Here is a 23630-nt window from a genome sequence, read left to right on the forward strand (position 1 = left end):
GGGGAAAAAGGGAGATAAAATATCGGTAACCAAGATCGCTGGTCCCAAATCACTAAAAAAATAATTTTAAATTTTTAACTATAATACTGTTTACTCAATGAACTGTTTGTTTTCCCTCAACGACTTTAAGAGTCACTAAAACAAAAAACCTGCTCCTATTGTATACTTTATCTAGTATTCACTGTTATTGAAGAAGATAAGTCCTGCGTCACAGATGACTTCCTGTCACATCAACGGATCCTCTCATAAGCTACTACAGTGATCAGTTTACGAGTATTCGTCAGCTTAACTCTTCGTGTTGACGGTGAACAATTTCTTCAGAATAAGTGCTGTAAAGCCATACTTAACGACTCACTGGTCTTCCTTTTACTGTAGAAGGGTTAACTGAATTCTTCACAAGAGTGAAAAGACAATACACAAAGCAACGTAGGCGGGCAATTTTATCAAGCAGAAGTCATGTTTCGTGGAGGAGAAAACAGGACGATAGGAAAATTTACATAACACGCCCATCCACGGCGCACTGCACCCAATTCTCCAGGCGTTGGCCGAGGGTGATGAGATAATTTTGCTTGATTTGCGCATAAATTACCCGGTGTCTCGGCTACCTGTGTCGCTGGTCGTCGAGACAAATTGATGGTGAGACAACCTGAAGCACATTGCTTATTAGATATATTTTATCTATATAAATAAAAAAAAAGTATAGCTTCAAAAATAGCGTGAGGGAATCATTTAAACCTTTCTAGGCAAGCACGACAGTTACTGAGGATAAGATTAATAAACAGCTGCAGGCAGCTAATATTAAAAGTGAAGAGGTACCAGAATACGGTGAAATTATATATATATATATTATATATATATATATATATATATATATATATATATAGATATATATATATAATATATATATATAATATATAGATATATATATGATTAATAAATAAATATAATATTAATATATATATATACTATACGTAATATATAAGCACTTCACGCTGTAACTAATGAACAGGGATACAAAATTTTGTGTTGGCATCGAGTATATGTTGCAAATTGTGATTTTATCGGCCTTTTTATTTATTTATTTATGTGTACCATCTATCTATCTGTATAAAGATAAAAGGATCCATAAAGATACTATATACACATTGCAACTACATACTTCGAATACTTCTGTATTCCTGGTCATGGAGATATGTGGACAAATAGTAGATGGCAAATGTACCTACTCATGAAGTTTAAGTAGGTGTGCCAATACAAAGCTGACGGTATGTAAACGGCCGTTGACCCAGGAAAGATGGAAAGGTTATTCCCTTGCGTTTTCATATTCGTTATTTCGCGCCTGTAGCCTATCGCGTCTGATAGATCATTTCAACCTGCCAGGAGGAAATTAGAAATCCGATTTCACTCATGAACTAGTAATGAGCCCTCTTGTTCAGCAGGTGTTCCAGCGGATGAGCTCACCTGGCTCGACACAGATTTAACGAGGACGAAAACCATAGTAGTACTAGGGAATAATTCATTCAATCCATCACGGGTCAGCGGCTGTCTACTTACCACCAATGTTGTATTACCACACCTACATAGGCTTATTAAAAAATCACAGTAGATGCACGTGACTTCATTAAATAAGCGAATACCACAGGAAAATGATAGTCAGAAATCCAAGCTATTGTCAAGGAGCGAATGAAATACAATTGGAGAGAATCATGAAAGTTTGGAACGTGATAAATCCAAAAATAAAGGTATAAGCCACGAAGGAAACTCCGTTGTTTATCTTTCCTTCGTGGCTGATACCTATTATATATATATATATATATATATATATATATATATACTATATATATAGATATATATATAATATATATATATATATGTAATATATGATTATATAATAATGGTAATCAAATCAGTGAAAATTGTGAAGGGTAAAATGATTAACTTTAATCAATAATCTACATATAATATAAACTCGTATAATGAATACCATTATAGCTTCTAGAAAGTCGAATCTTTAATAAGTATAAGATGGGCATTAGAAACTCCGGCATATGCATTTACAAATATACTAATTTCACAATCATTTCATGAATTCAATTCTCAACATATACCCTAATGATTGGAACTGTACTCATGAAACGTTGGTGAATGAAAGAAATTCCTAAGTACATATGCTGGAAATTATATTGGTCACCTTTTTATGCATACATATACGTGTTTGTGAAATTCCTTATTCGTTTCTGGATTCAAAGGTTCTTCGTTCAATATCTTTGCTGCATCTGGGCTCATAAGTATTATTTATGATGCTTTCGATGTTAAATCCTATTCATGGTGAGCAACAGAATTAGATTTTCTATTCTTTATCCCTGTCCTGAAGCATACGATGTATTCGATTCGCGCTACAATGGGTAGCCATTGAGGGTTAATAAGATGGGCGTGATCTTTATCTTGGGATCCCCACGTCCATAGTTTGGCACCTTTGTTTTATGTACCCTAATTTGTAACGCATCCTTATTTAAGTATTTGGTTTTACTAAAGGTTGCATGTCTTGAGTGAAACAGGGTCTTTACTAATTTCACTTTATTATTAATTTATTTTTTTTATTTTAGTTACAATCTTGTTCAGTTCACCCAACACTTCATATCCTACAATATATTCCCCATTTTTGCCAGTGTCGTCTGCGTTGTCTGAAACGAGGTATAATTGTGTATCTACGAAAAAAAAAAAACTACGCTTAGCGATTTTCCATAAGCCATGATAATTCCATAGTGTATTTACAACGTAATGTCGATTCTAGGACACTACCTTGTGCAGCGCTCTTGAGGCTGATGTTGTTTTCGATTTTCGTGAGGTAGGTTTTAAGCCATTCAAATGCATCGTCTTGGGGGCACATCCAATAGAGTCTCTTATCGCAAGCTTGTGCGCTACTGCACCAAAAGCTGCACTTGGGTTTGTTGATATTAGCATTGCACGAACATCATTATCTATTTATGTCAGGCGGTCATTTACCACGGAGCAAAATGGAGTGATTGTGATTTATTTTCCTAAAGCTCGCTGATTTTCTGGTATGGCACGGTTCTCAAGATCGTTCACCTCGCCTTTTCAGTGAGTTGGCTTTCATATGCCATTTTCTCTTTAATTGCTTATTGATGTTATTCAAGTCTCTCTCTATCTCTCTCTCTCTCACACACACACACACACACACACACACACCACACACACACACACACACACACACACACACACACACATATATATATATATATATATATATATATATATATATATATATATATATATATATATATTGTTGAAGTACTGGATAACAGTATTTGCGAAACTATGGTTTGGGAACAATGGAATTCAAATTGAAGGCACTGGTGAGGTCTACTCTCCAAACGGACAAAAAAGAAAAAAAAACCCTAAAGGCTGAAGGCCGTAACAGAGCAAAGGAAAATTCATGGAAAACTCGAGGGGTTCTAGTTTAACAGGGAATATATTTACACGCCATATCTTAAATAGGGGTGCTAAGACTCTCAGGGTCCTGATTTACTCATAGGCACGGTCTAGGTAATATACCTAGACCGTGCTCATAGGTAAGGTTGATTGCAGGGCCACGCGGCCGGATAATAGGAAATTCAGAAAGAAGCGATCAGTTACTAATAAACAAACAAGAAATAAATAGATGAAAATATAACTGAATTATTAAGATACAAGGCGAATTGTTTTAGGGTAATAATAATAATAATAATAATAATAATAATAATAATAATAATAATAATAATAATAATAATAATAATAATAATAATAATAATAATAATAATAATGTCTTATTGAAAAATATTGCTGCATCAGCTGCATTCAACTTGTAAATAGTCTTCTCTATTTTTCTAATAATAGCTTTCTCTCTGCTACTACAACTGGCGAGTATTGCGCCGATATTACTCATCAGGAGGAGTCAATTTCAGGGATAATGGTTACAAATTTTGACTCCTCCTGATGAGTAATATCGGCGCAATACTCGCCAGTTGTAGTAGCAGAGAGAAAGCTATTATTAAAAAAATAGAGAAGACTATTTACAAGTTGAATGCAGCTGATGCAGCAATATCTTTCAATAAGACTTGTTTGAAATAGGGTCTCCTTCCAATAAATAATAATAATAATAATAATAATAATAATAATAATAATAATAATAATAATAATAATAATAATAATAATAATAATAATGTAAAGAAGATGACCGATGTCTCAATAGAAGAAAAGAAAATATAAAAACAAATCAAAAGTTGAATGCAATTGAAGAAGCAATCAGCCCAAGTACATCAGGACTAAGAGAGGTTCTCTTACCTAAATAATACTAAGCATTGACTACATAGCTATACCTGAAAAAAAAACCATACACGCCAAAGGAAAGCACACGAAAAAGATGAGGGTCTTTTACAAACTCCCCTTATTTAATAATTATCTTACATATCATCAGATCAATATATTCACGTGGGCGAATATATCGATTAGGTACGTCATATAAAAATAAGTAAAATCGTGTACTTGCGATGAAAAAAAGTAAAAATAAGTAATCCGGTCCCCTGTAAAACACCTGTCTAAGGAAGAAGGAGAAGAAGAAGAAGAGGAGGAGGAGGGGGAGGGGGAGGGGGAGGAAAGCCGCTTCTCCTACTCTTGCAGCAAGGAGGAACCCTTATCGAGTATGAATTTTACTTGGACGACAGCAACACTGTACAAAAAAGTCAAACTACTGACTTATGAGATACGCTTCCTCCCATAAGTAAAATAAGGAATTAGAAAGAGTTGCAGCAGGTAAAACCTAGGTCACTGTTGAGCATAATACAACTGAAAGAGTCACTTAGATATTAAGACTTATAGTACTGGTAATCTTTTTAGGCACGAAGATATGGTAATTCAGTTGTATTCCTATGTGGAATACATATGAAATATTAAGACTTAAGAGTCCGCGCCTAAATCTATAAACAAAATCCTTCTCAACTTCTAAAGTTCATCCCGTATCTCAACTATCACCTGCCATTATCGATTATACTTATTGTACCCCTAGACACCATAAAGTAATAAACCAATTTCACTATTACGCCCAAAATAATCTTTTGGGTTATCTGATATTTATCTGATACATCTCAATGAAATACTTCACGCCTTCCTTCCTAAAAACAAAAAAACAAAATCTGAAGGCCCTACAGAAATTATATATCTAACTGGATAAACATTTGACAATTTATTTTGATTTTACTAAATTGACGGGATTTGACATATTCAGGGTTCTATAACATGCTCCACGTCTCCCTTTAAGCATAATTTTACTCTATTTAACTTTCACTTGGCTCTTTATTTGGAACCTTGAAGCGATAAAAGGGCATTTCCTATCAGTTAGAAGATCACTTGAGATACAATTCGCTGACAAAAGAAAAAGATTGATTAAATCCGATAAGAAATATTCCACCACAGTGTTTGCTTGTTATTTCGGTTCACTGCGGAATGTACGCGTACTGCAGATCAAAATGTGTTCCACTGAAGAAACTAAGAGAGAAGAATTGTGTGAAGCCTTGGAAAAGGGAGACGTATCAACGTCATCCACCATCCTCAAGGAATTTACTAACGTTCCTTTTAAGCAAGGAGAGCAGCCCTTACTATGCATAGCTGTGAATGCCCCATACAACTGCACTAGATTGGTATCACTGCTGTTAAAGGCACAAACGCCCATTACTGCCTCAGACCCTCTGGGAGCAACAGCCCTCCATTACGCTGCTCGCAGAAGCTGCTTCAAGTGTCTGGTTCTCTTGGTTAAATCAAAGGCAGATGTTCATCAGAGAGACCTCGAAGGTCGGGTTCCTCTTCACTACGCCACCCTCAGTCGTTCTAGTGGCACCCCGAAGTGTGTTCAACTTTTGCTGGATGAGGGCTCTCTGTGCAATGTCTCGGACAAGAAAGATCGAACTCCTCTTCACTTCGCTGCTCAATTCGGCAATGTTATAGCCACAAAGGTTCTTCTGAAATTTGGGGCTTCTACAACCAACATTGACGACAGTGGTCGTACACCTCTGAGCTTAGCGACGGTTCCTGAAGTTGCAAGGCTATTGTTAGACGCCGGAGCAGAGGTGACAACGGTCGATATAAAATCTGGAGAGACGGTGTTAGAGAAAGCAATAAAACACAAGCCATCTTTAGTGCCAACTCTGATGGCCTCAGGTATCACCATTCGTGGGGATATAGGTGATCGTGATTTGCGCGTCTTCTTCAATCTAGAAATTCTGTGCGACTCCAACCAGTGCGAAACTAAACTCATTCAATCCATGGTTCGTCGAGGTTATAACGAGTTCCTCAAATACCCTTTGTGTGAAAGCTTTATTCATCTGAAGTGGATCAGAGTAGCACCTTTATTTTATTTAAAACTTACGGTTTTCCTTACGTTAGTCTTGACGCTTACAGTTGACCTGTGCTTGAGGTCAGTACTCACAGGTCATGAAGATGTAAACAGCAGCAACGCTACGCACAACAACAATTCTACGGTCCAAGACCACAATATTCTGGTTATAACAGAGACGCTCAAGTATTTTTCAGGTGTTATTCTTATTCTACTCATATTGTGCGTTTTGTTTCAAATGGTAATCCTGAAGCTGACCTACTGGAGAAGAGGCGAGAAACTGCTGGAACTGATCTTCGTGATATGCGCTCTTTTTCTCAACCGAATGCACGGTCCTCTCGACACCTGGGAACGGCATGTGGCTGTTTACGCTATGATTATCGGATGGGGCGAAATTACCGTGTTAGTTGGTCACATTCCCTCAGTGGGCATCTACGTGGAAATGTTCAAGAAGGTAAGTAAGAAATTATATTACACAGACTTATGGTTTAACTCATTCAAATTAAGACAGACTACCTATTTGTATTTACATCTGTGCTGCCTCTCATTATTATTTTGAATATTGATTTTCCCGCCTCAGCTGTTTGTGCCATTAAAAAAGTTATAACTCTAAAATCAAAACAGATTAAATTACAATGCATAAATCATTAATTTTTTGCAAGACATGTTCTGGTGAACTGTTTTCAGATGAGCAAATACCTGTACTGCAGTTCTGTTGATTTTCAGTAGCACAATATATTCTGAAATTTGTAAACATTACCTCCGAAGTACGAGGAATGCTTCACAGAGCTATAGTAAACACAGTGACAAACACAGTGGCAAAAACACACACACACACACATACACATACATACACACACACACACACACACACACACACACACACATATATAGATTATATATATAAAAAATATATATCTATATATATATACGGAAGTGATGTTTACAAATTTCAGGAATAAACTGTGCTCCTGAAAAACAACAAAACCGGAGTACATGTATTTGCTCATTTGAAGAGCATTCACCAGAATATTCAATATTTCTTGCAAAAAAATTAATGATTTTTTTGCATTTTAGTTTAATCTGTTTTTATTTTAAAGTTATAACTTTTTAATGGCATAAACAGCCTAAGGCAGGAAATTCAGTATTTAAAATAATACTGAAGAATTAAGTCATAAGTCTGTGTGTAATAATACACCCAAGAGGAATTATAATTGATAAGTACTTCGTCCCTGCCAGGAATCGAGGCCATCAATCTGAGAGATATAAGTTGAAACGATACACACACACACACACACACACTCAGACGTCTACAGATCCTAAATCTAGAGAAACACCCATTGTATTTAAAAGTATTCTTAAAGAAGTCTTCATGACTCCAATGGGCGTTTCTCCAGAAGTGATTCAGAAACAGATCCAGAATCTGTCTTCGTAATCATTACTTCCACCTCCTGGAGAAACACCCATTGGATTATAACGTCTTAAATCTTGAAGACTCCAGGATTCCGAAGCCACAGAAAGGCACCCACAAACTCTCTCTCTCTCTCTCTCTCTCTCTCTCTCTCTCTCTCTCTCTCTCTCTCACACACACACACACACACACACACACATACAAAAAGGCAGCCAAGGAAATTAATATAATAGATAAAATCAAGTCTCATTAATAAAAGTGCTTATGAAGTGATTACAACACGAGCGGTGTTTCGGACTGTCCGCAGGAAATGCTAAGTTCAACTATGCTTAAGTGCGGAAATGACATTATTATCTGAAAGAAACGTCATCCTGCCATCTATTATCTTTTGAGCCCAACATGTGGATAGTCAAGGCTCTTGAGATAAGATAGGAATGAACCATGTCATTTTTTCTAGCTTACTTACAATATGCTTCTTATGTTAAGGCTGAAATAGAATTCCTGACAAAGTGAGTCACTGGAAACGCCTCTTCTAATCTTCATCTACCCTGCAGATGCAAATAAGGATTGGTCTTTGAAAATGTTGCAGTTCCTCGACTGTCCTTTTATCATTTTTCCGGTCTCGCCAAACACATGAACTTGTCATCAGAGTAATCTATTGCGTCTCGCCAAGTTCTTTATGAGCGCTTTACTATCGAGAAATGACTCTGCAAAATCATGCTATCAATATACTTGATGACAAAGCGCCATTCCGTTAGCTTCCTTTGTGTAAGAACAAAGCTCGGTGTTCTTTTGTTATGTACGTGTATCAGCTATATGTTCTATGCCTTTATGTTCACAGAATGTGCAGATTTTGTTCAAGACATATTATTATTATTATTCAGAAGATTAACCCTATTAGTATGGAACAAGCCCAAAGGGGCCACTGACTTGAAGTAAGAGGAGGTAAAAGGAAATACAGAAAGAAGAGATTCACTTATTAAAAAAGAAGAAATAAATTAATAAAAAGACAAAAATATGTTTAATTGCAAGGAGAATGGTATAGTAGAACAAAGCTAGCTAGCAGAAAAGTAAAGAAATACGGGGCACTAAATTATTAATTAAATGGTCTTCTGAGAAGAGAAACTAGCGTAAGAAATCCAGTGACTTCAAAACGGATGTACTGGGAAGGATACAATGTCATACCGGGGTTTTCCCTTCTTAAAACTTTCCCATTTTTGACTAAGACTGAGAAGTCGGAGAGAGAGAGAGAGAGAGAGAGAGAGAGAGAGAGAGAGAGAGAGAGAGAGAGAGAGTATGTATGTAGAGTAGTGGTTTGGAATACCAGCCCAAGGAGAGTCACCTTAGAGGTCTGGAAAAACTAAGCCCTATCAATAATAATAAGTGGTTTGGAAATCTGACAAACGAAAAAGTGGGCTATTATGTAGTAATAATTAACAGCATAATCAGCTAATTACTCAAGTTACTCCTAGAAAATAACAATTCCCTTGAATGGGAATACCTTAATTAAAGGATAATTTCCAAGTGTACGTCCTGGGGCTCCGTGGGTACACTTCTAATCTTTCATCCGTTTCCGTTCAAAGCCGTTCATTTTCTGGCTTTTTAAAAAAAGGCAGACTTCAGTAGGCCACAAGATCATGCGAAAGACAACCGCGTTATTGCGAGTGTTCGTTTCACGAAAATATTTTGGGTGAATTTCAGTGCTGGGTAAAAAATCGCAATAGCAAAGCGGAATCTGCAAACGTATACGAAATGCTTTCTGGAAGAAATTAACATTATGCATGAACTTTTAGAACATAATTATATTATTTAGAGGATGCAAGAGCATCATCACCTGAAAGATAAAAATGGAGGGCAACAATCCGTTGAAATCTACAGTGCAGAGTGTCATAGAGAAGGGAGATGTAAAAGAACTATCCAGAATTTTAAGCAACGGCGAAATTGCCGGGGGAATCAAAGACAACGACTTACTACTTCACGCGGCAGTGAACGCTCCCAATAACTGCTGGCTAATGGTGCGTATGCTAATCAAAGCTGGAGTATCTGTCAGTACGACCAATCAAGCTGGTGCAACGGCATTACACCTAGCGGCCGATAAGGGTCATTTTAAATGCGCCAGGGAGCTTCTTGAGTCGGGGGCTGAGGTGAACCAGAAGGATGGCGATGGGTGTTTGCCCTTGCACTGCGCTGCCCGGAATAGAAGTGGAGATGGTCTAAAAATTCTGCCGTATCTCATAAAATCGGGCTCCTCTGTAAATACCCCAGAAAAGTGTGGCTACACGCCTCTACATATTGCAGCTTTAGCTAGCAATGCAGAGGCAGTAAAAGTGCTGCTGAAAGCAGGTGGTAGTCATGGTTTGGCTAATGACAAAGGCCAAACTCCTCTTCACTTAACGTGCACTCCTACCGTTGCACAGGTTCTGCTCAATGCAGGAGCTCACGGAAGGGCAAGAGATCAAGATGGTCACACTGCGGTTGAAACAGCTATCAAAGAACATCCTACTGTTGTTAAGAAGCTTCTGGATTTTGGTACTGCTGTCAAAGGCGAGCCCCATGATAGCAATTTACGCATTTACTTTCACTTGGATATCATAAAAGGGGACAAAACTGAAGTGAGTCTATTGCAAGACATAGTGAATCAAGGACACTACGATTTCCTTAAGCATCCTCTGTGCGAAACTTTTATCCATCTCAAATGGCTTCTTGTTAACAAATTTTTCTACGTAAAGCTAGTGATTTACGCCAGTCTAGTACTGATACTTACAGCAGGTGCATACATTCGAAAGATCTGCAAATATAAAATTGGTGGTCAAGTGAGCAGCTCTTGTTCATCTGAACTTCAAATTTCGCTGAACATCTTGAACACTTTTGCACTGATAGAGCTGGTGATTCTCTTGGTTTTCTACGTTATACAGATGATGGTTTTGAAAAGGCACTTCTTTCGTCAAAAGAAGAAGGCAATAGAAGTCATTTTCATTACATGCACCCTCATTCTTCTGAAACTGGATTGGGTACAAGATACTTGCAAGCTCCACGCGTGGGTCCCAATCCTTCTCGGTGGATGGTGTTACATGGTAGTCCTTCTTGGCCACATGCCAAGTGTTGGCATCTACATTCAGATGTTCAAACAGGTAGGTTTTGTATTTTACCCAGTCACTGGAATCTCCGTCTAATGCTCTGTTGCAGAAGCTGCAGCTGTCCTCAGTTACTTGAAGGGCTGACATACTAGATGGTAAAATTTCAAGTCCAATTTTTTACACACCCTTCATCAACTTAAAAACTACCGTTTGTGAACGGCAGTTTCTAAATTAATGAAGAGAATATAGAATAGGCCAAATAATTGAAATTATCCACCGTTTACTTTCCATCAAGAAATTTGTTATACAGTGAATTATCCATCTACACTTGGGTAGGGTATCTCCTCAAAAGATACCCTCAATCACTTAGAGTTTGCCACAGCAAGTATTTTTTAGGGTACGCATAAGTAGAGACAATAATACACAATGAGGCCCCATAATTACTAGCAACCGCCATTCGCTCACCATCGAAATGTCTACTATACAGTAATGTATCAAATGGTGAGGAATGACGTCATCCAAGATAATGCTGGCCTTCAGTGAGACTCGAAAATATTAAAACTTGCAGTTGAATGAATTGCATTGCAGCAACACAAAAAAAAATGAACAAAACATTTACAATGATTACTTTCCTCTTCCTACGCTTCTATAGCCATGATTTTATCCGAAATCTTAGATAAAAAGCTATAACGATTATATTAACTAAAAAGAGAATGATTAAATCGGGCCTGTTGAAATCAACCTTATTCTAAATCTAAACTCAACTTAACAGGAGGATACGGATTAACGAAATGTCATATATATATATATATATTATATATATATATATATATATATATATATATATATATATATAGATATAGATATATACGTGTATACATATACATATATATATTTTATATACATATATATATTTTCATATAATAAATATATATATAAACATATATATATATACAAATATATATATATTTTATATAAATGTATATATGTGACATTTTGTTAATCCGCATTCGTTTTTACGCAATTCCTGCCTTCATCATAACTACTTGGACACTTGTGTAATGAGAATCAAGTTTGCATGTGTTAGCCAAATATTGATTCCATTTACTATATGTATATATATATTATCTCTCTCTCTCTCTCTCTCTCTCTCTCTCTCTCTCTCTATATATATATATATATATATATATATATATATATATATATATATATATATATATATATATAGTAGGAATAAAACAGCAAACAGTCATCGTAGCATTTTAGAATTATTGGCCAAATTTTCGAGACTACATGTCTCATCATCAGGGCTGTAAAATACAAAGAATAAAAATTAAAAAAGACTCAGTTTAAAAAATCACAAAGTCTAAAAACAAGAAACTTGAATTTAAAACAAACAAAAATAAGCTAAAACATTATTAAAAAACATTGAAAACCTAATAATGAGAAAAAAGTAAAACTTTTTAAAATTATATATATAAAAAGTTATGGTGTTAAAATGTATTGTACCTTACTCTATCTGAGCTAAGAACTGAGTGACATTCTCAGTTTTTCAGGAGGACGACTAGAGATCACTAGAGATCGCATCAAGGTTTATTGTTTCACTTGCCCAAAATGTAAAGTTGGGAAATATATTGGAGCCACTAAGAGATTGCTCAAAGTCAGAGCTGATTCTCATCTTGGAGTTAGTCATCGAACTATGTCAATTAAAAACTAAAGAATTTTCTAATATAAGAGACCACTGTAAGAAATGCAAGACATCATTCACTTATGAAGACTTTAATGTTATCGCCCAAGCACCCAATGACCACTCTCTCTCCATCCTGGAATCATTAACTATTAAACAGCTTGTTCCTTCCCTAAACAGTCAGAACTCTTCCACGGTCTTATATATCGCCTAAGTTGACGTCGTCCTCCTGAAAAACTGAGAATGTCACTCAGTTCTTAGCTCAGATAAAGGTACAATACATTTTAACACCATAACTTTTTATATATATAATTTTAAAAAGTTTTACTTTTTTCTCATTATTAGGTTTTCAATGTTTTTTAATAATGTTTTAGCTTATTTTTGTTTGTTTTAAATTCAAGTTTCTTGTTTTTAGACTTTGTGATTTTTTAAATAAACAGAGTCTTTTTAATTTTTATTCTTTGTATTTTACAGCCCTGATGATGAGAAATGTAGTCTCGAAAATTTGGCCAATAAATCTAAAATGCTACGATGGCTGTTTGCTGTTTTATTCCTACTGAATCTACGGCGTTCTAGATGCCCCAATCTTCCAGTATATATATATATATATATATATATATATATATATATCTATATATATATATATATAATATATATATATATATATATATATATATATAGAGAGAGAGAGAGAGAGAGAGAGAGAGATAATATATATACATATAGTTAATGGAATCAATATTTGGCTAACACATGCCAACTTGTTTCTCATTACACAAGTGTCCAAGTAGTTATGATGAAGGACGAGGGAGCATTTACAACATAGTAAATGTCACCCTATCCGGCAGCATTCAGTCTCCCTGCGTTGGCCTTTGGGTTACCCCTAATTTCTCATCAAGTTTTGTCATTTCGAGAGGCGTTCGCTCCCGTTATCTTTATGTGTGTGTGTGTGTGTGTGTGTGTGTGTGTGTGTGTGTGTATTTTAAATTCTTCAGGACCGTTTCCCATACTAAAAATTCAAATTAGTACTGTTTTTATTACACCATACTCCAGCTTAGACTAGGGCACATCCACAATGCACTAAGACATATCGTCAACACACATTGGCAAATTATCGCATACATATCGCAAAAAGGTTGAAAACAAGTCAGCAACCGAAAGTGGAAAGCGAATCTTTGGCCAATTGTGGATAGTTTTTGAAGCACCAGTTAGGAATGCCGATTGAACTTATCAATTTGTATTCAACCCGTTGGTGACGTGTGTTTAATAAGTTACCGGCTTGCTTTTATTATATACTTTACCGTAGAGTTGATGCAGCCTAAGGTTAACGCTTTTACATACAAGAAAAGGAGTTAAAAAGTTGTTGTTTTTTCCTGGGCATTACTACTATTCGCGTTCAAGGGGCAATTTATTCGAAAGGCTTCGCAAATGGTTGTAACTGCAGAGTTCAAATCTCAGACAAAAAAATTTTCAAGCGCCAATTTTTCTTTTCCTTCTCTACCTAAGTAATGATGATCCCGTTCATGGTGAAAGCTATGTTTACTGTTAGTCGTAGGCTGTAATGCTAAAAATAACTATCTGTATCTAATAGAAAAGAGATTGACAAGGATTTTGTTAACATACTATGAACTCGCAAGATAACTAATTATTTCCTAAATCTACTGCAATTGAGGAAAAACTCTGTTGTTGAAGCTGATTGTAAAGATCACCAGTATGGATACAAAGATGGAACTAGATTATCCAAAATAATTAAGGATTCGCTGGAACAACCCGTTTAGGGAGGATTAAGTATAACTACATCAACCCTATTAAAGAAACGGGTAGATTACCCACGACAAGACCCATCCAAAATAACCTAATGAAGCCCTACCTATCCTTTCAACCTGATCAACCAGATGGATGTGATTATTATCTCTATCATCCAGATTGACCTGAATCAAGCAAAGATGGCGTAGATTAATGTAAACGGTCGAAATTCTAATTTAACGGTCAATATAACAGATCAACCTCATTTACGTAAATAACAATTTGATTTAAAATATCAGCACAAATTATCTAAACTAACCATAAATTATTAATATTAACCATAAATTATTTATACTAACCAGTTTTTCATTAACAATAGTTTAATCTTTTACACTCAATAACACGACGAAGATCCATACCAAGCGGGAAAGAAAATGGAATAACAATGAAAGCTATGAAATCTGAACATACTCTTGCGAAGTCACCATGTATAAACATGCACTTTCTTGCACATCAGCTGCGATGTTTCCCGTTTCAAGTATATGTATAAATATATTATATATATATATATATATATATATATATATATATATATATATAATTTGATGGGGGTGGTGGGGAGGACTTTGCTGCCATCGCTAATTTATTTTCTTTTGGACATTTTACATTTATGCCGGAATCAAATTAATTCAACCTGTGTACACCTACAAAGTAAACTTTACGATACGTGACTTCGTAGCCGATCTCCTTCCTTGATGTCCGCTATGAGACAAACGGGATTAACAGAATACAGGGTTAGACGGTCCCGTCGTTACTGCGTATATTTGTGACGTCATTGGTAGGTGGCCATAAAAGAAAACCAAGAAAACAAATAAATTAAGGGTCACTATGGGTATTGTTTGCCCACACCCATTACCTACCTCTTTCACGACCTTATGTGAGAGAGGTCCCTGTTAATCTCCAGGTACTGGAAGATAGTTTCCTTGTTCTTCACTCTGGTGGGGTCAAATACTGACTGATGACTTTTTTTTTTCTCTTTTTTTTACCTGAACCTCTGTCATATCAGCCACGTGACGTCACGCTCGAGATTGTCCTAATTTGGTCAGAAGCGGCCGAACCCTGTACTCTAATCCTGGAGACAAACACCATGGATTTCCGGACAAGCGAAATGCGATACAGTTCCCTGCTCCTTTGTAAATAAGTTTTGCTATTTCTTAATTCACGAAGAGATAAACTATATAACATGAACCGCTGCGAATTCAATTAATCAGGAATTTTCACTAAATTTCTATTAAGCTAGAGTAATGATTTGATCAGTTATGTGCGTAGTTTCCTTATATTATTGTTACTTCCGCGACTTCTATAATACTCGAATGTTTCGTTTCATATGTTACCAAGATTCTGTACTGTTTGTTTGTATGGTTTTTTTACGTTGCATGGAACCAGTGGTTATTCAGCAGCGGGACCAACGGCTTTACGTGACTTCCGAACCACGTCGAGAGTGAACTTCTATCACCAGAAATACACATTTCTAACCCCTTACTGGAATGCCCGAGATTCGAACTCGCGGCCACCGAGGTGGCAGGCCAAGACCATACCGATCACGCCACTGAGGCGCGCTGCTGCCAAGATTCGGAATATCATCGCTGCTTCAGTTTCCCGTACTCGCCCCTATTGATAAGAAGTTGATCATTATCCAACTTGCTTATCCTACTGGCCCTCCAACGAAGTCCTTTTCTTCTTTTTCTTCCACAGAGAACCTCTGTATCTCGACGGAACACCACCTCCTACTATAGTAGATTCACATCAACCGTGTATTTGATGTCTAGACCAGTCGCTTACTACGCTCCTGATTAGCGGTTGATAAGCCAATCACAGGGCTGGAAACTCTCAGTCTCCCTTGGAAATTCACTTAGGCAAGATGTATGTTCCACCTCTCCCGAAAGACGTATACCTCAGGAGAGGTGGAACATAGATCCTACCGATGTGAACTCTCGAGAGAGACTGAGTTTCCAGCCAGCCCTGTGATTGGATTTTCAACAGCCAATCAGGAGCGTCGTAAGGGACGGGCCTAGACATCAAATGCACGGTTGATGTGAATCTTCTATAGTGAAAGTTACTTAACGCATGTAAAATGTACGACAGTTACTGATAACGGTGTATGGAGTAGGTATACATTTCAAGGTATGGCAAACCAGTCAACTGGTTAGGACGTATTGCACTAAGATTATAAAAAAAATACTATTGAGAGTGAATCTGTTTTTATAAACGATTTTTTCGCGTTCTTAAAAATCAAAGGAAGGACAACAGAACAAGTATCAACATAGGGTAAAAATGATTTGAACTGAAGATATCGAGAATTTAAGCCAATGTGTTACAAAAAAAAAAAGTTACTTGCTAGGTTTGATAAAAACTTACTGGCTATAAGGAGCTTAAAGGTAGATTGTTAAGAGCTGCATTAGGAATGAAAAGTAAAAGCATGTACGATTGAGTTTAAAGGGGGCCTTAATAATGCATGAGTATACAATGTTCTCATGAATGGTGTAGGTATCACGTGACGTTACTTCGAACCATGGTACATATACTTGTCAAGTCATACATCTGGCAAGCCCCTCTTACACGCCAGCTTGACCTTGTGGGGTTCCACACGTAAGGCCGAAATGGCCCGGGGGCTTGGAACGCCTAATCACGAAGAAGCTTGTGCGATTATGAGATAAGAATGCACATTTCACACGGCTATTACGTAAAACGATGATTCCTATACGATGAGTATATTTGTCGAAAACTATGGCCAAGTATTCCGCAGTACTAAAATGAGAATTTCGTTGCCGAAAGGAAAGGACAACTAAAATTCACTCAATTTGGAACTGACACTGTCGTTCGCAGACTGCTAATGGTACTTTGTAAAAAGATGGATGAATGAGAATCTCGCATCATCCGCTGTCCTCTGTAATTATCTGCCAGGGGCGTCGTCTGCTGAGGGAGAGATCCTTGGGGGAATAGGGTGGGTGTGATTCTGGTTGGCTAAACAGCGAACAACTTACAACTCTCAGTCATCTGGAAGTCGTCATAGAAGTCGGTGTTCCGTTTACTGTGGTGGAATTGTTTCGTAAAAAGACTTCGAAACTTTCCTTAGTGGAGGCGTCGCAAACGTAACAGTGAAACTTACGACTGACCAAACTTGAATGAAGTGTTTCTTAGAGACCGGAAATATTTGGGATATAGGCTGAGACAATCTTTTTTCTTGTTAAGAGTTGCATGACAGAACACTACGGTTACTCTTGACGAAAATAAAATCACAAACAACAAAACAATGTTTTTATAATTATCTCAACGCTGCAGTTATTGTAAAGTAAAACCTAAAAAATTAATGATTTACTTCCCACCTATGGAAATAATCAAATAGTAAAATTGATCTTCGACAAACACAAGAACGAATGGATAAGAAATACCGTGACCAAGATACATAAAAACTTAAGTGTTTGACTCACGAAGTGTTTGGTTCCTTGAGAGGCCCATAGAGAGAGAGAGCGAGGGAGAGGGTATGGCTACTGTGAAGCTTATTCAAGACACCAAGAAATCTTTAATCGGAGCTCTTCACGATGGGGACCTACCGAAGGCAAATGCGATCCTTAGGGATATCCCATCCCTGGTGTCCAACTCGGATTCAATGCCGTTCCTTCATGTAGCAGTGGATGCCCCCACCAACAGCCGACGGCTCGTATGCCTGCTGCTAAAGTCCGGCGCTCCCATCAACTACCCAAACGCTATAGGAGCAACCGCCCTCCATATCGCAGCGGGTAAAGGAAATAAGAAATGCTTGGTGGAATTGCTGAGGGCTGGCGCTGACGTCCACCAGTGCGACAAAAACGGTCTCATTCCACTGCACTATGCAGCTCGAAGTCGTCGCGAGGATTCCGTCGCTTGCTTGCAACTCCTGCTGGCGCATAACTCACCTTGCAACATACCTGCCAATCACGGGTACACACCTCTCCACGTGGCTGCGGAAGTTGGAAATGTCCCCGCCGTAAGAATCTTGTTGAATGCAGGCGCTCTGCATTCGAGCGCTGACTATAGAGGTCAAACGGCGCTGCATTTGGCGACAGTGCCTGCTGTTGCAGAAGCATTGCTTGATGCAGGCGCCGATGTCACAGATGCAAACATGGCGGAAGAATCTGCGTTGGAGCATGCAATCAAAAAGTCTCCTGTGGTTGTTCCCACACTCCTTGCCTCTGGAATGGCCGTGAGAGGAGACCTCTACGACAGCCATTTGCGAGTCTTCTTCAACCTGGATATCTTGTGCGACAGCAGCAGAAACGAAATGAGTTTGTTAAACATCATGTCCAGGAGAGGCCAGTATGACTTCCTCAAGCACCCACTGTGCGAAACGTTTCTTCACCTCAAATGGCTGAGAGTCTGGCCTCTGTTCTACTTAAAACTCGCCGTATTCATAAGTCTCGTCCTGACTTTAACATCGAGCCTTTGTCTCCGGTCGTATCTACCCAGGGAACCAAATCTCACCACCAAAAATGAGACATCCTTCGAAGAGAGGCGAAATCACACGGCCATCCTAATCACGGCCACCGTCTTGCAAGGACTCTCTGGGGTATTGTGGGCAATCGTCATTTGTCGGGAGATCATGCAGGTCATCATCTCGAGGGAATATTGGAGCAAATGCGAAAAATGGCTACAACTTCCTTTCATCATTCTATCCGTGTTGGTGATCGCTACGACGGGGCCCCTAGAACCGTGGCAACGGCATGTAGGAGTGATCGTAGTTCTGCTAGGATGGTTCAAGGTGACATTCCTCATTGGTCATCTCCCCAACGTTGGATTGTACGTTCAGATGTTTCTCTCGGTAGGTCCATTTTTAAGGGCGTTACAATAAAAAAAATTAGCTATTGATTGATATATATATATATATATATATATATATATATATATATATATATACATTCATATATACATATACATATACACACACACGCATATATATAAATATATATATATTTATATATATATATATACATATATATATATATATATATATATATATATATATATTATATATATGATATATATATATATATAAACAGGAAGAACGAAAGAGAATCACAGCAATGCGCCAATATTTACTGGTATTCCATACATTATACGTGAATTCAGCGAGAGAGAGAGAGAGAGAGAGAGAGAGAGAGAGAGAGAGAGAGAGAGAGAAGCAACAACAGTAATAATAACAGTTGTAGTAAATCGCCCCATTAAAATATTTTCATAAACATATGAAACCTTTTTTTTTTTTAAACAGTATTATGCTACCCTTCTGAGGTCGCCAGCAGTGAGTAATAACTGTCACATGACGATATCTCTCTCTCTCTCTCTCTATGTACACTCGCTGCTAATTTTAACATGCCATTCTACACAGCGCTATACAGACAGGGACCTTGATGCAAATACGAGTCAGTTGGATTTCTAAGGGACTCGCATGCTTGTCTTTCAGCTTGAATTCATTTAAGATGTAAGAGGAGTTGCTATTCCTGAAAGGTTCTGAATTAATTTTTGATGAGGGCGCGAGTTAAGCGCAAAGTCTTACAGGACGCATAAATCAGACGCTAGTTATACATCAACCATATACTTTGCATTCGGGAATCAGGTTAAAATTCAGCATAATGAAACCATCAAACACGGTAAGACCCCAAGGCAGAGGGCGTGGGCTGGCAACCTCACCTAATAGGTACTTGTTACAAACCGGAAGGGTTGCACCTTCTGGACCTAACCTAGCTAAAGACAAAAATGAAATAAATATTGTACTACGTTCATAACAGTTCCGGGTCTAATGCGATAAGGTAGAGAGACGTTCCAGGGATGAATTGACTTTTTAGTGATGCAACTACGTAAGGCTAATTCATACCCATCAAATAAGAACGCAAGATTAAAGTACGGCAGAAAGTTTGATCCCCTTTGAAATTATTTTTGAAAATATTTCACCTTTCGTTTATTCTTGTGATCTGTTGAAATCATTTTCAAAATAAGTAGCAACAATAGAAGGGCGTCGCTTGGAAAAATAAGTATATAAATAAATAAATACAGAAAAAGCTGAGAATCGTTAGTACTCGTTTCAATATGTGTGTGACCTTTTACCACATAGTTAACAAATCTTACTCTTAATTTACACATTCAAAAGAATTCAAAAGTACAGAGTGACCACCGATGTATTTCCCTTAAGATAAAACCTTATCACAAAACGAAAAGGTCTCGTATAAAGGACTGAAAAACACTGATTACAGACACATGTCCTCCCACGACTGAACATTAACTTAAATTGAAAATGCAATTCGTTCATGTAGTAACAATATGAACTCGTTCTCAAACTATAAATTTCCTATTTTAAAATCATGAATATCCAGAATATCAAGGTTAGTCTGGGCATATAACTCATTCACCTAGGCACACCCTTAATCTAATCAGTAGATAACGTACTAAAGATTAGCGCAATATCGACTGAATACTTGACACACTGAACAGCAGCAATTGACCATGGGGGACTCCGTATGCCATAAGGGGTTTAGTTCCCTCTTCCTACTGATTATTGAAACTTTACACTATTTTACTTTTATTTCTATGGCAGAACAATACCACAGAGACAAGTGATGACACACTATCAGTGTGATATACCCACAACTATCAATATTCCCACCGGATATTTGGTTCTTATTTTCTAACTGGTTCAAAACATTTATATATCACTAAGGATATATGATCCCATAAGGCAAAAATCAGATGCAATAGTGCTGAGACAATCAGACATTTGCTTTAGATGCTTTCTGCTATAGAACTATTTTTACAACGAATTGGTACTCTTATGACACTTCTATGAACTTGAGTACCGTATTCCCTTCTTTAACTATTTTTTACATTTAGAGACATAATTACTTTATTCTCCCGTTCCGAACCAATTAATAAATTAAATGCCCCTTGTCACTTACACCTTGCCACAACTGCCAATTTTGTACAGCACTTTTCTGCCTTATGCAGATTCAGTGGTATCATGGCACTGCGGCATGGCACAGATCTTCCATATCCAGAGATGGCACTGGGATGAGTGGGCTCACGGTAGGAAGGAGTAGGATGGCTCGGTAAACCCAGTATTTCACGAGGAAGGAGAGAGAGAGAGAGAGAGAGAGAGAGAGAGAGAGAGAGAGAGAGAGAGAGAGAGAGAGAGAGAGAGCCTGTTCTGGACTTGGGATTTGTACTTTAGAGCCTTCTAAGCACGCCTTGCGGAATTCACTACCGGCCAGTCCTTCAGTCGCAGCTGTGGCTCATTCATCTTTGGCTACTGCTGTGGTTAATTCTTGTTTTCCTCCACGAACTTCCTTTACTTAGACCCATGCGAAGATTTCAGGAGGAGGGCCTAAGGTAAGGCTGGTGTCTCAATGGTCAGGACATCAGATTCTATGGTAGTTTCGCGTCTAATTGGTCAAGACATCTTAAGAGTACAATCCCTAGGACATCCTACAAACAGTGCTTGTCTTCGTCATGTTTTTGTGACCTTAGGTCCTTAGCAGTTGGGGTCAGTCGGAGATCTTGGAATGTCCAAGCGGTCGATGGGCACAAGACACTCCCTCTTACATCTGCAGGTGTTGGTTTTCTTCGCTTTTGAAGATGAACTGCCGAAGGACACATAAGAGGGAAGTCAGTGGGAGCTCTTCTTTGTGGTGTTTAATACTGACACATGGGAGAGGGAAAATGTGAGGAAAGATAAAAGATTACAGTACAAAAGCTATTAAGCTAATCAGTCTGAAATGGCAGTTGTCTCATCCAGAAGGTGGCTGTGAGTCAGCCATGGATATATCAAATTTCTCTTTTGTTTACGGTTTTTTCCTTTAATCTTTAATAAATAAGTAAACTGGGGCTGTCACATGCGCGCGCGCGCGTACACACACACACACACACACACACACACACATATATATATATATATTATATATATATATATATATATATATATATATATATTAGTTAATTGCATAATGTTTGATGCACTGACGATGAACCCCAATATTAAGGATAATGTTCAGGAAGTTTTTAACACAGGGGATTCATTCGACTCAGCAATGAAAGTATGATTGTGGCAGTGGTTATCTTTTTCTCCTCTAAAGCCATCCCAGTTATGGGAAAAATCTTACTGTTGAAATATACGTGCTATATATATATAAATCTTCCTGTTGAAATATATGTATATATATATATATATATATATATATATAATCACACATATATTATATAATATTAAATGTATATAGATGTATATCTATATATATATATATATATATATATCTATATATGTGTGTGTGTGTGTGTGTGTGTGTGTGTGTGTGTGTGTGTGTGTGTGTGTGCAATATAAACACCGTATCGTGCTTCTAAGAAATCGGTAGAAAGATCCAGTAATATTCTTGTTTATCCAGATGAAATATATTTGTGGAAATATTAACAAAGATTATAGCTTTTGTCCATCCTTCTGTTAGTGATCAAGTCCACAGAAGGATGGACGAAAGCTATAACCTTTGTAAATATTTCCACAAATATATTTCATCTGTATAAACAAGAATATTACTGTGGATCTTTCTAGTGATATATATATATATATATATATATATATATATATATATATATTACACAAACACACACACACACACACACACACACATATATATATATATATATTATATATATATATATATATATATATATATGCTTCAATGCACGTATGATTATATCCTACAATATGTGAAGAAACCTTCATACTCTTGATCTTACTGTAGCAATATATAACAGCAGGAAACTAATTATGAGCGTAATTAAAAGAACGGCCTAATTAAACATAAATATAAAGCCAAAAACAACTTTCCATTACCTTCAGCGTAAAGAAACGAGACAATAATTTACCCTCAGAGAAAGAAAAAGCAAGCTATTATTTTACCCCCCTCCGGGAGTGTGTTGGATGTGGGGCTACGAAACAAAAAACTCACGATCAATTTACCTGTCAAGATATTAGTGGACCCGCGATGATCAAGATGCATTTTAGAAGAATAAAAAAGGAAAATAAAAAGTGTCTATATGGAGCACATGAAAAAATTAATAGCTGTTTATGGACCCTGGTTATCCATTAACTCATTCTTTTGCCCTCGGCAAATCACTGCCACCTGTCTGTTTTTTATGCCGTAAACACAGTTCATGGTATCCCGCTGCCTGGATAGTAATAACTACTTACTTTCCAGGATAGTTAGTAGTTACCAGCTGATAAAAAGCGTTGTGTGACGACAA

The 23630-nt window shown here is 37.2% G+C and overlaps 1 protein-coding gene across 3 annotated transcripts in view; it reads left to right on the top strand.

Moving 5' to 3' along the window:
- Positions 1-5466: 5466 nt before the first annotated feature.
- Positions 5467-23630, top strand: part of LOC135197914 (transient receptor potential channel pyrexia-like) — a 37906-nt gene continuing 19742 nt past the window's right edge. The window contains exon 1 of one of the 3 annotated variants that reach the window (XM_064225150.1): positions 5467-6842. In XM_064225150.1, coding sequence (XP_064081220.1) covers positions 5526-6842 — 1317 coding nt within the window. In that variant the 5' untranslated portion in view covers positions 5467-5525. Of the gene's footprint in view, positions 6843-9239; positions 10931-17363; positions 19168-23630 lie in introns of those variants that run through there. The other 2 variants (XM_064225152.1, XM_064225151.1) reach the window with 2 other exon arrangements.

The sequence above is a fragment of the Macrobrachium nipponense genome, chromosome 21, assembly GCF_015104395.2.
Source record: "Macrobrachium nipponense isolate FS-2020 chromosome 21, ASM1510439v2, whole genome shotgun sequence".
In the NCBI taxonomy this organism is placed as follows: Eukaryota; Metazoa; Arthropoda; class Malacostraca; order Decapoda; family Palaemonidae; genus Macrobrachium; species Macrobrachium nipponense.